Source organism: Oncorhynchus tshawytscha, linkage group LG27 (genome assembly GCF_018296145.1).
Source record: "Oncorhynchus tshawytscha isolate Ot180627B linkage group LG27, Otsh_v2.0, whole genome shotgun sequence".
In the NCBI taxonomy this organism is placed as follows: Eukaryota; Metazoa; Chordata; class Actinopteri; order Salmoniformes; family Salmonidae; genus Oncorhynchus; species Oncorhynchus tshawytscha.
In genome coordinates this window covers 9,870,862-9,886,710 of record NC_056455.1, presented here as the reverse complement: position 1 = coordinate 9,886,710, position 15,849 = coordinate 9,870,862, and the positions used below count along the sequence as shown (strand labels likewise).

At 45.7% G+C, this 15,849-nt stretch overlaps 1 protein-coding gene across 2 annotated transcripts in view; it reads left to right on the top strand.

The window, feature by feature from the left end:
* Positions 1-13,449, top strand: part of LOC112245976 (protein tweety homolog 3) — a 65,329-nt gene extending 51,880 nt beyond the window's left edge. The window contains exons 9-15 of one of the 2 annotated variants that reach the window (XM_024414228.2): positions 90-182; positions 1,580-1,672; positions 3,849-3,985; positions 6,068-6,244; positions 6,856-6,934; positions 7,415-7,519; positions 9,813-9,938. In XM_024414228.2, the coding sequence (XP_024269996.2) occupies positions 90-182; positions 1,580-1,672; positions 3,849-3,985; positions 6,068-6,244; positions 6,856-6,934; positions 7,415-7,498 (663 nt within the window). In that variant the 3' untranslated portion in view covers positions 7,499-7,519; positions 9,813-9,938. Of the gene's footprint in view, positions 1-89; positions 183-1,579; positions 1,673-3,848; positions 3,986-6,067; positions 6,245-6,855; positions 6,935-7,414; positions 7,520-9,812 lie in introns of both variants that reach the window. The other variant, XM_024414227.2, reaches the window with a different exon arrangement.
* The last annotated feature ends 2,400 nt before the right edge of the window (positions 13,450-15,849 follow it).

The window sequence follows — 15,849 nt, the reverse complement described above, 5'->3', positions numbered from 1 at the left end:
GAGGTTTGTCACGAAGACATTGAACAAGTAGTGCAGTACTCAGTGCCATGTCTGATACAGTCGGTCGTGTTTCCCCTCTTGTGTTGTAGAAGTTGTCCGGGAGCCACAAAGCCTTAGTGGAGATGCAGGACGACGTGTCTGAGCTGCTCCGCTCGGCCACCAGAGAGTACCCCCAAACTAAGGTGAGCGTCCTGACTCCTGACATCTGTCACTTTACTTCCTGCTGTGAACGCCACCTGCCAGAGTACTGATGCTAAACACACCCTGCCTTCCCCCTGGTCTGGACACACCGGCTGTACTATTGTAGCAATTCTACGGGTTGCACAGTCCACTGAATGGAGCCAAAGGACCAAGAGGCAGAGGGAGAGGAGACGAGTGCACCTGGCCACAAAAGTCTGCTGCCACGTCACCTTTGCGTTATGCTCCTGTTACTTTCACTGGCCTCCTCTGTACAGCCCTGTGTTGTATTGTCCAGCGCTACTCTTTCCACTGTGTGCACAGAGCATACTTCAGTGGGACAGTGAAGAGAGAAAATGCTGGGGCCTCCCGGGTGGTTAAGGGCGCTGTACTGCAGTGCCAGCTGTGCCATCAGAAACTCTGGGTTCGCGCCCAGGCTCTGTCGTAACCGGCCGCGACCGGGAGGTCCATGGGGCGACGCACAATTGGCCTAGCGTTGTCCGGGTTAGGGAGGGCTTGGTCGGTAGGGATGTCCTTGCCTCATCGCGCACCAGCGACTCCTGTGGCGGGCCGGGCGCAGTGCGCGCTAGCCAAGGTTGCCAGGTGCACAGTGTTTCCTCCAACACATTGGTGCGGCTGGCTTCCGGGTTGGATGTGCGCTGTGTTAAGAAGCAGTGCCGCTTGGTTGAGTTGTGTATCGGAGGACGCATGACTTTCAGCCTTCGTCTCTCCCGAGCCCGTACGGGAGTTGTAGCGATGAGACAAGATAGTAGCTACTACAACAATTGGACACCACGAAATTGGGGAGAAAAAGGGGGTAAAAATTCAACAACAACAACAAAAAAGAGCGAGAAAATGCTGAGTTCACAGGAACATTTCACGTTCTGTTGGGCTACCAGAGACGTAGAACTCCATCAACACTCATCAGCCCTCATGTCCCAATTAGTCATTTAAAATAGACCTCTGGACAGACGCTGTTCTCTGCCGGCTGTTACAGCCCATAGGAGAATCCGGACGTGGTTTGTTATTACACCTCGTGCAGACAGACGGCAGTATAGCCTAAATTTGAGGTTTGGGAGGAAGTGCCTTCATTTCAATGGGATGTGATGCGCACCATTAAAATCCTGGAGTCTGTCTGCACGAGGCGTCAGGGTTGCTGACTCTCTTCTGGTTTGGGAGTTTTCTCAAAGTTTCGCCGACTCTCTACTTTTGTTGACGTCATACCAACCTTCTTTACTAGTTTAAGTAGGACACGAAAAATTAAGTACTGCCAGTATCTCTCTCATACACACACACACACACACACACACACGCTCACTGAGACCGTGGTCTGGCCTAATTTGCTGTGTTAAATGTAGACCTGGCCCTGTTTTTAAAGTGTTTGTGTGTTTGTGTCTTGCAGGGGAATCTAGAACAGATCCAGGGGGTGCTGAACACCACAGAGATCGGCCTGCATCAGCTCACTGCCCTGGTGGACTGCCGAAGCCTGCACATGGTGAGCTGTTCCTGCCTGGGACACCAGGGGGACCATGGCTAACATCCTTACTCCACAGGGGATGTCGTATGGTCTCTGTTGCGTGGTCACGGTCTACATGTGTACGTATCCCTCTCTGGGATGTGGTTGTTAGCATGTACGGTGCATGTCCAGTCCGATGATGTTGGCAGATGTGTTTGCAAGCTGTGTCTAAACGGTCCAGTGAGTCGTTGTGTGACCCGCAGTTGGCTTTCCCTCTGCCTGTGTGATGGAGAGGACCACGTTCACAGTTCACACTCCTGTGCACGTGCGTCTGTGCTCCTCTTAGCTGAGCTTAACTCTGCTCCACTGCTCTTGGTTCAACCCTGTATTCAGACCTGCTCCTCTCTGCCTGCAGTGTATCCGCCGCCCTGCGCTTGGCTGCATATCTCTCTGATCTGTAGTAGCAGCCCTACCTGACTGCTCTTCACGTCCTCCTCTGTTAACCCCTATGTGGCCGGTGCCCACTGTCACACTGTCAGAACCCTGCCTGGGTCTCACTGTTCCTACTGTCACTCCCACTCTCATCCCCACCACTCACAGCCCTCACAGCGGAGGGCAGGAGAACCTGAGCCAATCAAGCAGTAGCCCAGGAGCTCACATTCAGATGAAACCAAGGACACTTTCAGTAGCAGATCGAATGTCATGACGTGAATAGAGCTGACGTGGTTTGTTCTTCTACAGAGAGGGATGTTTGTTCTGCATCGTATATTTTTTTCTAAACATTGTGCTGAGCGTGACCCAGGAGGATGGGGTAATGCGCCTGCCACTACATCACATGTAAACATGCTGTACCTAGAGGGAACAACCAAGACGTCTCTCAGTGCAAATGCAGGAAGCAGAAGCGGTCGTCATGAAATGTTTTCTTTAAAAGCTGGACAATATTATTCCCAACTTACTCTGCTTTGGTCATGTTGAATAGCACTCCCGGGTATTGCGCATGTCGTCGAGCTACTTCCTCTCGATAATGACTGTAATTTGCTTGGCTCTGAAGCAAGGCGCTGGAAAAGCACCGTGTTGGCCTGCTTTCTCACTCCTCCACGCCATGTATCATTAAATAGTCATGTCTAACCTCCCTCCCCCCAGTATGTGTGTCAGATAGGGCGCTGTGTACAGTAACCCTGTGTAGCAGGCAGGCAAAATGTAGCATCTGTTTGGTAGGTTAGTTGTATTTCTATGACGTGATGTGAACCTCTATCCTGTGCACTAGTTGTCATAGATACATGTATATGACATGGCAACGAACCAGACAGTAGTGATGGGAGGAAAGATCCATGCAGTTACATATCGGGGTATTATTTTTGAAAAGATAGCGCATAGTTTTGACAGTATCGCAGTATTATCTGTGTGCTAGTTGTCTGTACCTGCACCAAAACTCCACTATTTGTCCTTCATAGCTTTAAATAGGAAGCCCATTTGTTTTCAGCACTTCTATTTCCATGACTGATAACTTGTTTTCTCATGGCTCTGTCTTGTCCCTCTGCAGCAGCAATGTTTTTGAATGATCGCCTCGCAATAAAGTCACAGTATCGAATCGCAGTACAGATTACAATTGTGAGGTTCCCAATACATATCGTATTGGCACCTAAGTATCGCCCTACTAGACAGTGGAGTATACTATGTGCAGACAGATCTGTGACCATGTTAGTGGTATTGTGTCCAGGCATTGCAAAACTTCACATTTGCTCTTGCACAATTGCATCAATGTCCTGTCGTACAGGCCTACTGTGGATGGATGGATGGATGGATGACATCTACTAATGATCTAATGTCATTAACTATGTTGTGTTCCAGGACTATGTCCAGGGTATAACAGGGTTGTGTTATTAACTGTGTTGTGTTGCAGGACTATGTCCAGGGTATAACAGGGTTGTGTTATTAACTGTGTTGTGTTCCAGGACTATGTCCAGGGTATAACAGGGTTGTGTTATTAACTGTGTTGTGTTCCAGGACTATGTCCAGGGTATAACAGGGTTGTGTTATTAACTGTGTTGTGTTCCAGGACTATGTCCAGGGTATAACAGGGTTGTGTTATTAACTGTGTTGTGTTCCAGGACTATGTCCAGGGTATAACAGGGTTGTGTTATTAACTGTGTTGTGTTCCAGGACTATGTCCAGGGTATAACAGGGTTGTGTTATTAACTGTGTTGTGTTCCAGGACTATGTCCAGGGTATAACAGGGTTGTGTTATGATGGACTGGAGGGCCTGATCTACCTGGTGTTCTTCTCCTTCGTCACGGCTCTCATGTTCAGCTCCATCGTCTGCAGCCTACCTCACACCTGGAACAACAAGAGGTCAGAACCCTTCTCCCATACACACTACTATCCTCCAGTACCACATACAGTCCGTCCAATTGGACCTCAATGCTATTTCTGTTTCTATGTTAGTGCTCCATGTCTATGAGCAAAATGGTTCAGAAAATTAACAATGTTTTAGGTATTTCAGGGTTTGAGAAACCATTTAGAATTGCTTCCAATAGAACTAATACATTAGTTAATAGAGCTTTTGCCTGAATCATGGACTGTAGCCTCGGAGGCCCATTTTACATTACACGGAAATGACTCAAATGATAATGATTTGCCTGTAGGACAGACAGAGACAATACTATTATAGAATTTAATCATTTTTTTTCCTGAAGAGTTTCTAAACCCCTGACTAAACCCCTGACGAAATGTGTTAGCTGATTTTAGTCTTCCGTTGCTAGTGTGTAGAACACTGGCAGCGTGTTCCATGGGACCTGGCCAGGAGGGCCCAGCTGCTTCCCCAAATATCACTTCCTGTTATCCCCCTCTCCCTAATCGTGCAAAGCTTTGCCTAAATCTATTGCAACCATTGCATGGAGTGGTATAATTGTGGAGGTTGACGTTGTACTTTATGAAATCCATCTGATTTCCCTCCGCTGGGTGCCCCTATCAGCAGCAGATGGATAGGATGAATCATAATGCCTTGTAAGAGAGATGAGAGTTAGCTGTCCCAAGCCACGCCTCCAGTTTAACTCCACTATGTAATTAGCAGAGTTCTGAGGATACTGGTGGATATGTTATGTTCTGCAGTTTTAGCTCAGCTTGCTGTTCCTGTTACACAGCAAAGGTTTTTTATTTTTATAGGAATGCATCTTCTAAATGACATAGTTGTTTAATAGCTCATTGTTGTAATGATGCATGTAGTTCTTAATAACCCAACATTAAGCTTTACTGCTTTTAGTGCCACAAGCCATCGCATTGATATGTTTTATATATGAACATGGCAATGTTGGAAATTAGTTCAGTACATACTCTGTCTTCGTAATGTTCTATATGGGTGAATGCGTGCTGCCCTGAATGGGATGATGTCATTAATTAGCTGTGTGGAGGAGAACGCTGTGGGTGGTGTGTTGAACACTAGAGGGAGACAAGTCACCATGACAATGTCATCATCATCAGCGCTATTCACTGCAGCGCCACAAGGGCTGTTTTTGTCTTCTTTTGTTGTCCATGTTTTATATCTTGACCGTTGTGCTACAGGGGGAAATGTCTTTCATTTTTTTGAAAATGTGACAATGTGGGCTTTCAGTGGAGCCCTTGCGGTAGTCACGATCACAGCTCATGTTTGAACAGAAATGGCGAAGTGAACCAATCTGTATTATAGCAGATCAATCTGTAATATTCGTGTGGAAACTGAATACATTTTTATCTTAGTGGAGTGTGGTTTTATTCCTTAAGCTCAGTGGGGATTTGCTGCTTTCCCTTTTTCAAAGAGAAGACTTCTTTCGTCTCCCCTTGGGCAGTGAAGAAATTGAATAGAAACGTGGCCATGGATGAATGCAAAACGTGACTGTGAATGTGCCTGTTTTTGTGCCGCTGCTGCTCTCCCCATCAGTGGGAGAGGGGCTCCCTCTTGTGGCCGTTTGTCACTCTGCAGGGTTGTAGTCAATTCCATTTCAGTTTGGAAATAACTGTCATTCCAATTTTTGTCCCCCATGATAAAATTGAGAATGGGACTGTGGATGTGTCCTTGTACGTTTGTCACACACAATACCTCAGACAACGCTGGCCCGATTTTGACTAAACTTGGGTGAATGGTGCGTCTTTCCATAGAGATCCGACATTTACAAAATGACATTGATTTGCCCAAGGCAGGAGCTATAGTAATTAACTGATATGTGTCAGTCACATGTAATATCTAATTTGGTCCAAGCAGGGGGCGCTGCATCCTTCTTAGGGTATGTTTTCTGTTGCCTTTTCCTCAATGATTTTCTATGAGAAAGTGTGGAAGTCGAATTGTAATTTCTGTTTTCTTCCTGAATTGAAACGGAATTGACTCCAACCCTGGTCGTATGTGTCCTGGTGGACCTGTGACTCAGCAGTGTCTCTCTCTCTCTTTCTCTGTCTCTATAGGAACGAGGCGGACAGCGAGGAGGAGTCCATGGCCCACGGAGGCAGACTGCAGAACCATGACAACCTGTACCGCGTCCACATGCCCAGCCTGTACAGCTGTGGCAGCAGCTACGGCAGCGAGACCAGCATCCCTGCTGCAGCCCACACCGTCAGCAACGCCCCCGTCACAGAGTACATGTGAGTACAGTAACACCAGTCCCGTGGAACACTCGTCTCAAAGAGAATCACTGGGGAACAGTGGGTGCACTTCCCCTCCACTTTCTCAGTGTTGAAAGGTTCAAAGCAGGCTGTGGTGGTGAGGGTTGAGGAATGTGAGATACCATGTGACCCAGGGCTGTGCTAGCACAGAGAACGAGAGGAGCGGTGCTCTGCTCTCCCATAGAGGGTCACATTCTGGCGGCCACGAGCGATGCAGCTGTTGCTCTCCAGCTGTGGCCCTTTGAAACCCAAGGCCAACAGCCTAATGAATGGACCTCTTAGGATGGGGGCTGGGGGAGGGGATTTGTTGATACTTCTGGTTTTGGTGGATTGTACAGCACAGTACTGCCTGGGATGTACTGTGGGGTTCTGTGTCTGTGGTGCCTGTAGGGGTTTAAATGGTATCATGAACTATTTGTATATGTGGGTGTACGTGCTTCTGTGGCATGGAAAGTATATTTTGAGGGTCAGTAAGTCATGTACGTTATTTGCACCTGTTTCTGTGCGTGTGTGTGCACGCAGGTTCTGCAGCTGTAGTTCCATCTCCGCCTGTGTTTAACCTTGGAGTGTGTGTTTGTTCTGTTACACAGGACCCAGAATGCCAATGCCTTCCAGAACCCGCGGTGTGAGAACACCCCACTGATAGAGAGAGAGTCCCCTCCTCCCTCGGTAAGTGTCCCAATGTCTACGTTATACACTGATTGGCAGAACACCTCCACTGACTGGGTCATTTGGCAGCCGTTGTGTAGGACACGATAATGATGATGATGATAATGAAAGATCTTCCGATGAGATCTTGTTTTAAAGTAAACAGTCTGCCAACGGGGCCTGGCTTTGGAAATGATGTCTCAGTGTAGTAAGTGCATTGTTTTTGCCTCTTATTTTGACATATTCAAGTGAGTTTAGCTCACAGTAAGGGCTAGAGTCAACATGACGATCCTAGCTACCAGTCTTCACAGGTTGTGTGTTGTAAGTCAACCTGAATCCCTCCGTCAGTGGTCCCTGGTCCTCCCTGGCCGGTCGCCCTCCTCTCCTGGAGGCTGAGCCCCTCCTTGGTGTCCGTGTGTCTGCTTGGGCCTAGACTCTGCGCTGTGTATCTTCTCTATACTGTCTTGTCGCTGTTGTTTTCTTTCCTGCAAACCCACACAGTTGTATTTGACTGCCGACATGGACAGTTACCGCCGCAACAGCTGGCAGTTAAAGCCCTCGGCGAGTGAGAGATCGTTTTGGTAACCTCCTCCGCTATGCTAACAGGTACAGACAATGCCCCCCCCACCTTCACTGACTGGCCTGTGTTCCCCCCCAAACCAAGTCTCCCACCCCAACCACCCACGCCGTAACCAGAGTTACCTGCCACCCCACTGCCCTCCTGTGTCTTGCTAGTGTGACCCCTCACCTAACGCGTGTCCCCTGACTGTGGCCTTGGGCAGCATGCCTTCCTATCCACCAGCACTGCAGCTGTTTTAGGTGGTACACGTCACGTTCTTGTCCTGTCTTCAGGCTCATAATGGCCTTTCATGAACATTTAAGCCTACGTCCGACAGAAAAGGACATTCACGTAACTGCGTTGCAGTCTGCCGAGCCCTTCAGACTGTTGCATTCCACTTTCCACTGGAACCAGGGAGGGTCTGGAAAGGAGTGGACACTGTGAATGACATCTGAGTGGACTTTTTTAAGGTTTGACGGTTTTGAAAAATGAACAAGTTAATTACTGTAGAAGAGACCAACTTTATCCAGTTTGTTGCCAGGAGATTCCCCTTGGCCAGGACTTGTACTGGTTCATTTTGGAAGTCTTGACTTCTTCTGTGAGCTCCTGAGTGTGAAGTGGGATGATCTCCACTTCACTTTACCTCTAAGTCTAAGAGACTCCCATTGAAAGTCACGTTGATCTGGCAAGGCCACTTTTCAGTACAACCGTGTGCAGGATATAACGTCTGGTTCTATCCAGTTGGCCGAGCATGGCGCTGGCAACGCTGATGATCCTGGGTGCACGCATGACTGCAAGTCACTTTGGATAAAAACTAAATGGCATGTATATTATATAGGAGCTATAGGCAAGTGGAATAAGTCCTGTCACATCCTTTCACAGAGTATGTACTGCAAGTGCACCTGGTTTTGTGTCTGCTCCTTCCTTTGCAATAAATACATTGTAATATACACCGATGTGACAACCCAATTCTAGTGTGGTTTATTATCTCTAAGTACAGTATGATAAGCCCTTACTTTCCCATGTAGATACATACTATATATACACTGGATGGATGGATATATATTGTTGATATGGTAGATGCAATGGATACGGTCGGTAGATACGATAGATGGATACAGTAGATAGATGGATACAATAGATAGATGGATACAATAGATACGATAGATAAATATATACTGTATCGATCGTATCTACAGTTGAAGTCGGAATTTTACATACACTTAGGTTGGAGTCATTAAAACAAACTATAGCTAAATACTGTTGATACTGCAGATAGAACTATAAATAGGTACTATAGATAGATACCGCGGGCAGATACTGCAAGTAGATACCGCGGGCAGATACTGCAAGTAGATACCGCGGGCAGATACTGCAAGTAGATACCGCGGGCAGATACTGCAAGTAGATACCGCGGGCAGATACTGCAAGTAGATACCGCGGGCAGATACTGCAAGTAGATACCGCGGGCAGATACTGCAAGTAGATACCGCAGGGACTGTAGGTAGATACTGTAGGGACTGTAGTTACTGTAGGTAGATACTGTAGGGACTGTAGTTACTGTAGAGAGATACTGTAGGTAGATACTGCAGGTAGATACTATTGGTAGATACTGCAGATAGGCTTCACTACATACATCTCTAACTCTGTGGTAGAATTCCAAATGGTATACAGGTAAAACAGTTAAGGGACAAAATGATGTATATTTCAGGTTTACATCACAGACTGAGCATGCAGTTCATTCTTTCCATTTCCAACCAAAATGCAGACTGAAGCTTGATTTTATGCACCAGGCAGTTACATTTCTGATCTCACACAGACTGTTCAGAGCCATATCTGAGGGTAGGGGAATCTGAGATATTGTGAACATACTGCTGATCCTAGGTGTTCACAATAGGCTGTCCAAATGACTCCCAGGGTGACATTCCCCCAGTGCTGTATCCCACATGCATTTGTTTTGCAGTGTCAGAATGGGGGACCCTGAATGTTTTCTCTGTTGGTGTTGTGATGTGTGGAGCTTGTTCATTCTCCAGCCCTCAAAACCAAACCCTCTATTGATTTGTTAAGGTGACCTGTTGTTCTCAGCTTATTACATTAGTCATGCTTTTTCAATGTCAGGGCAAAGACCTGCACTTTCAAACATAGAAAATATCAAATATACACCCCTGAGGCAGAGGCAACATGTAAAGACTACAGTCTTAATTACACTGTTTTCCAGAGGCCCTTTCATGACTTTTCCATTTTTTACAGTTCTTTATTGGATGAAAATGTTTTATCTGTGAATACATGGGTCATCCCATGCTGTTTTGTTACGCCTTACTTTTCTCTTTCTCTCAACAGTACACCTCAAGCATGAGGGCCAAGTACCTGGCCAACAGCGGACCGGGTCCCAGTACCTCCACCCCCGTTCCTCCACAGCACCAAGAACACGACTCTGCACACCACTCACGACAGCACACTCCACACCGCCCACCACATCACCCAGCGGCGCAGCTCTAGACAACACCAGGGGCGTGACCCACCAACAGACACACCAGTGTGGAACCACCTAGCCTCTGGAACTTCTTCTCCAATGCCCCTCAACATCTCTGTGACGTCATCGCCATCCTCATCCAGGCTACAGTCTCGATGTCCTTTCCTCTTCACTCTTACTAGCCCTCTTCCCCAGCAACAACTTCAAACATCTGAGCCAAATATGTCTTTTGAAGTGTGCTTGATGGCAGAGCAAAGAAAGGAACGCGCAAGGCAGACGCATCGTGTAAATAGTTCTGTCGTCATTACAATGTTTTCCGTAGGCCCTTTCATGATGTTTCCAGATGGCCAGTCTGAGCTGGGCCACAGCAGAGCAGATAGCCAGTGCAGGGTGAGGGCCAGTGGGAGGTTATTTCCAGCATCGTGGGATCGCTGTCATCTGCTTCATGGGCTGCTAGTGGACTGACTGAGTTGGTGGCCCTTGTTCCCCTGCTACCACCGCCTCGCCTCAGTGCTGGGCCATCCTCGTGACCCAGGGACATTACAGACTAATGAGTCAACTGGCCTCCAGCTCTTCATAAACGATCTCTGCTCCTTTTCCTCCTCCTCTGCTCAGTCCACCAAATATCATCTTGAACGGAGTGATAATGTCTTATGTGAGGATATGTTGCTCAAACAACATCTTTTGGTCTTATTTGTCTGCCACTTTTGGGGTCTCCCTGTATTTGATATTGTATGAAGGAGACATCCACCATCAAATGGTCTCTGTGTTAACCACTGCAAAAACCACTAGTTATGGTGCTGTGAAGGAGAGAACACATGACGAGATAATGAAACTAAACTGCCATTGCTTTGGTGAGGACTGAGACAGTTATGGGAATATCTAGCACTGATAACTATTGATAGTGATTTTGTTCAATATGTTGCTATGTACTGTACTCTCTCTCTCATTGCTGGAGGAGATGTTGAGCAATGCCTTACACAGAGAGCTGTGGAAAGGCCTAGAAACTGCTGTTCCCTCACACCCTTTTACAGAACTAGGCCTCTGTCATGGCAAGTTGGGATCCATGCACGGTTCCTCCAAAGGTTGGATGTACCTCAACAATACTATGGCCATGATATGTCTGAAAGACAAACACCAGTGTTTCTCAAGCATTCCGTGTGAGTGTTCTTCATAATAGTGAAACATCTCAGTTCCTCATGTAATCCTGTTATCTGGAGGACTTGCAACACGACCAGTAGAAAGGGCATTAACATCAGTTGTATTATCCGGTCTCTCAATCCATGTGTCTGACGAGATCACATTGACATATCATTACTACTGTCTAACAAGCTGAGAGACTACTGATTACTCATCTACGTAGCCATCAGCTTGTTATTGCATTTGTCTGTACAAACAGACTGTGAGTGGGACCAGTTATCTTATTTCACCATGTCTTATAGTAGTAGGTCTATGACTGGAAAAGACTGGGATCTCTTAACTCTTACATTAGTCCTGACCTGCATGTTTGTGGCTGTTGTCCCCCTCCCCCAGGGGGAGTGATACAGTATGCCACTATTCCTGGAAAATGACTGAAGCTACATGGATTTTGAACTGGAGAGTTTTGCTGTGAAAAACGACTATTTTCGATTCCAGCGTCTGCTCTTGGATGATGTGAACTGAAAAGACGGATGAAGCTCACTGAAGACGAGGAGCTGTGAACGGTGGGACCCGCTGTCTTCTCATCAATACCACAGACCGCTGTTGTCAGAACTGTAATTCTCATTACATTGAAGAGTTTGGTCAATTGAGGATATGCTTAACAAAATGTTCACACTTCTATGGTAAGGTTTTGTTCTCAAACGGAAGACTATTCAGACGAGGAAAGGAGACCGTGCGAAACTAACAGAAGCACAAGCTTCTTTTTTTTTCAACAGACAGATATGAGGACTGGTTCCACGTTGCTGAGAGACCAAACAAAAGAGGAGTTTTCCTCCACCATTATAAGACTCATTTAATAGATCATTTGCAGTGCTCTTCTGTTAGCCAGGTATCTTGTGCTGGTGTTGGTGTTTGTCTGCGTACAGTGGTCGGTGTGTTTGCTTGCCAGTCTCCTGTCCTCCCAACAGATCTCTGACCGCCTCGCACAGTTCTCCTCTGCTGAACCCTATGGATATAGTCACAGACTGTAACATCACCTTACATCCAGTGTCTGGAGGCTGTGTACATGTATTAGTATGTATTTCTTCTAAAGAGGGGTAGAATACATGTATTCTAGTGTACAATTATGCATGTTACAATAGCCAAGAGAACTGGACGTCCTAATGCGCCAGCATTTCATTGTCACACAGATGTGTTTTGGCGTGAAGAACTATTTTGGAGAGAAAAAATGAAACTGCAGGAGTTGTTTCACAATGGGTAAATTGAAGAAATGCTGTAGTGACACGGGTTCATTTGTACCATTTACCTTTTCAGCAAGAGCATCCTACTTCTCTGTGGACTCCTAAAGCATGGTGCCCCTTCAAACGTAGAGTGAAATATTGTTGTACGTTGTTGCTACCGACGCTTCTCTTGGCGCCTCTTCGTTCTGCATTGTAATCAATATGAGAGGTGTGGTTCTTTCTTCAGTCTGTGCCAATAACCAAACACAACACCTTACCTTTACTAGGATCTTTTTAAATGTCTCACGTAGGCCTGTTTGTACAGTTCACAGCACTGTGGTTGCCTGAGCAACCAAATTAGGAAAATGAGCCCTACATTTTGCATTTTGAACTGAAAATGTCTTGTTCTTTTATTCTCTGTGTGAAAGACCATTTATTATAGTAACGATGCATTTTTACCGTTTTAGAGTGGTCATATTCTCTTTGTTAATATTGTAATGCTAGACCAATGTACAGACTTTAAAGGGATACTTCAGGATTTTTGCTATTAAGCTCTTTATCTACTTCCCCAGCGTCTGATGGTCTAATAGACCACCGTCTCTGCATCCAGTATGAGGTAGATCTGCGAGCCAATGCTAACTAGCGATAGCTGAATGAGTGGAAGTGTGTGGTATATACTAGCAAATGCGCTGACGCTAGTTAGCAACTTCCTTCAAACGGCACGCAGAGACATAAAAATGGTATCCACAAGTTCACCTGACTCTGGAGAAGTAGATAACGGGCCTTAATTGACAATATCCCTTTAAAACATGTTTGCTAAATGAGCTGGTGAAGTTGACATTTCCTTTGTCATTGTGATGAAATCTCTTTTTGCTTCATACAAAAAAAAGTAATTTACCATTGATTCTTTTTAGTGTTCATTGCATATATTACGATGTGTAGCAAGCAGAAAATGTTTGTTTCTTTTATGTGAATACGATATAATTTCTTTCATTGCTTTGTTTTGATAACATTTCCCTGTAGATTTACTCATTTGTTTTTATATTATTTTAAAGCAATTACTAAAATATTGTACACGTTAAACCTGTGGTTTTATTGAGCTTGAACTCAGTGTTTTGAAATTAAACCAACCTTAACTGTTGAACCCTGACTTGTCTTTACATGTAGTAAGGACTAGACCATGTTGATCATAACTGTTTTCAAATGGACAGAAATGCATGATTTATACGAGAGTTTGATTTTAACTTAGCTGCACATAGGCGTCCACTGTAAAATATTATAGGCTATCAATGGTGAACAAAGATAACAGATTGTTTGCTCCACTTGGCTGACATTGTGACTAGTAGCACTAGGTAGCAGCAGAACTACACAGTGTCTCAGTAAATATATCTGTGCTATAGTACCCTGAGGTGATGGTTGTACAAGTATTTTGATATTCAACACATCAGGCTTTGTTTCAGGCAGTAATATAGCTCAAATGTATTTCTGGGATGTGCTATTGTTCTCTATAGTGTGCAGATTGAAAGGCTATAGGACTGGAGGAGAAAGGCTGTGTTGTCTGTGTAACCTCACTGGGCCGACGGCAGGCGAGAGGCCAGTGTCACAAACAGGACAGACGTCCAGCATTGTCTCCTTCCTGTAGGGCAGAACGTCAGGCAGCTGCTGTCTCTCCAAGACTGGCGTCCTGTCTAGTCTAAGGGGGGTTGGAGGGATGGGAACATGGATGGATGAGTGAATGGTCCCTCGATCCTGAAAGATCATAAGCCAAAGTACTTTAATCCTAGTATTTTGTTCATCCCATTTTACAACCAAATGTAATGTTAGGAACTCAGCCTTTACGATACATGAATTTCACAAACATGACAAATGTCCAACAAATCCTTTTAATTCAAATCGGTTTTGTCATGTGTTCTTCCAACATAGTGTGAACAAAGAGAACTGGTCAACACTTCTTCCTGGATCGTAGGATGATGATAAGTGAACAGCTGGAGAAGGAGAAACTCAGCAGCTGTCCGTTCCTTCTGGCCACTCACTGCACTGTCATCAGTTTGGAAGGTCCATTTAGTATCTCACACCAGACGTGAACTTTTTGGTAACCCTTTAGGATATACATTAAGTATGCATGGAGACAACAAAGCCTATCAGATGATATTATTTGATCTTACATGTAAATGGTTTATGATGCTTACGATATTCGCTGAATTAAACAAAAAAACTTTTCTAATTCAATATTCTTGTCTGAATATATAGCAATCACATCTACGATCCTTCCTTCCCTGCTTCTCAAAGTTTCAGTTTGACTGAGAAGTAAAGAAACTAAGCAGAACGGTGTTTAAATAGTCTCGTTTCTCCTGAAGAGGCAGCCAAGTTTTTCACAAATGCACCGGAAATGTATTCAGCGAGAAGGGGCGCGCTAATGAAATTTCACACAGTCTTACTCTTGAGGAAATTGAATTACTCCCCATTGTTGGATTGGAGGAATGCATTGCTAATACATTGAGGTGGAGGGCTGAATAGTGGAGCGGGGCGAGATGGTGCCAGGGCCCTCTGACCCCCAACAGACACTTCCTGAGTCGGGCCTGGGCGCACAGCCAGATGCTCCTACACTAGCACAGCTCTCTCTCTGGAGGATTCTAACCCCAGCTATCTCTCTAGGACTCCGAGCAGCTGCGTGACAGACCAGACGGAAGAAGACTATTAGTGTAGATGCCTCTCTAAGTTGTCATCCCTTTTAGCTAGAATTAGAAAAGTCTAATTCTAGAGGATGTCTCAGTGTATTCTGAGCCACCCTTTTTTAACACAAAGTACAGTAGTGTCCTGTGGGAATGAGCCAGGCAGAGAGCAGTGAATGCAGGTCTCTGGGCATCTTTGACTGGAGGGACGTCCTACCAGGCACATTGTAGTTGGAGTCATGGGAGGGCCTGGGAGTCAAGGAGACAGGGCGTGTTGCTTGTCCCTCCTTTGTGGCTGGACTCAAAAGAGAGGGGCAGCTGTATCCTGGGGGGGGGTGTCTGTGTTACTCACATCCCACACACACCAGGAGGGGGGAATGAGGGATCGCTGGAGCTACTCTGTTACCCACTCCCTAACCTTTTATTCCATGGCTGTGTGGAAACCCAGTCATTTCAAAAGCAATCATTGGTATTGGTGCAGGGTAGTTAACTTCTTGAGCAAATCCCCTCCCTCTCCTCTTCTACTTTTAACATTGATCTAAACCGTATCCCTTTTCATTCCTAGGCTTTGAGGGGCGTCTTGCCTCCTGGGCAAAACTAATGCCTTGAACCAATGTTTTTCCACCACCTCTGGTTTAACAAGGTACATTTTCACATTAGTTTGCCACACTTGCCGTGAATGTGGCCACATTCCACCTGTAGAAGTAACAATAGCTGGAAATGGCATTTACAGAACGAGCTATTGTGTTAGAAAGCAGGGAGACTTCTATATCGCTACAAAGAACAGGTCTTCTTCTGTGGTGACGATTCTCTTGTTGCTGGTTGGTTGCTGGTTGGCTCTTAGGCCTAATATATGGAATGATTGAACTGAA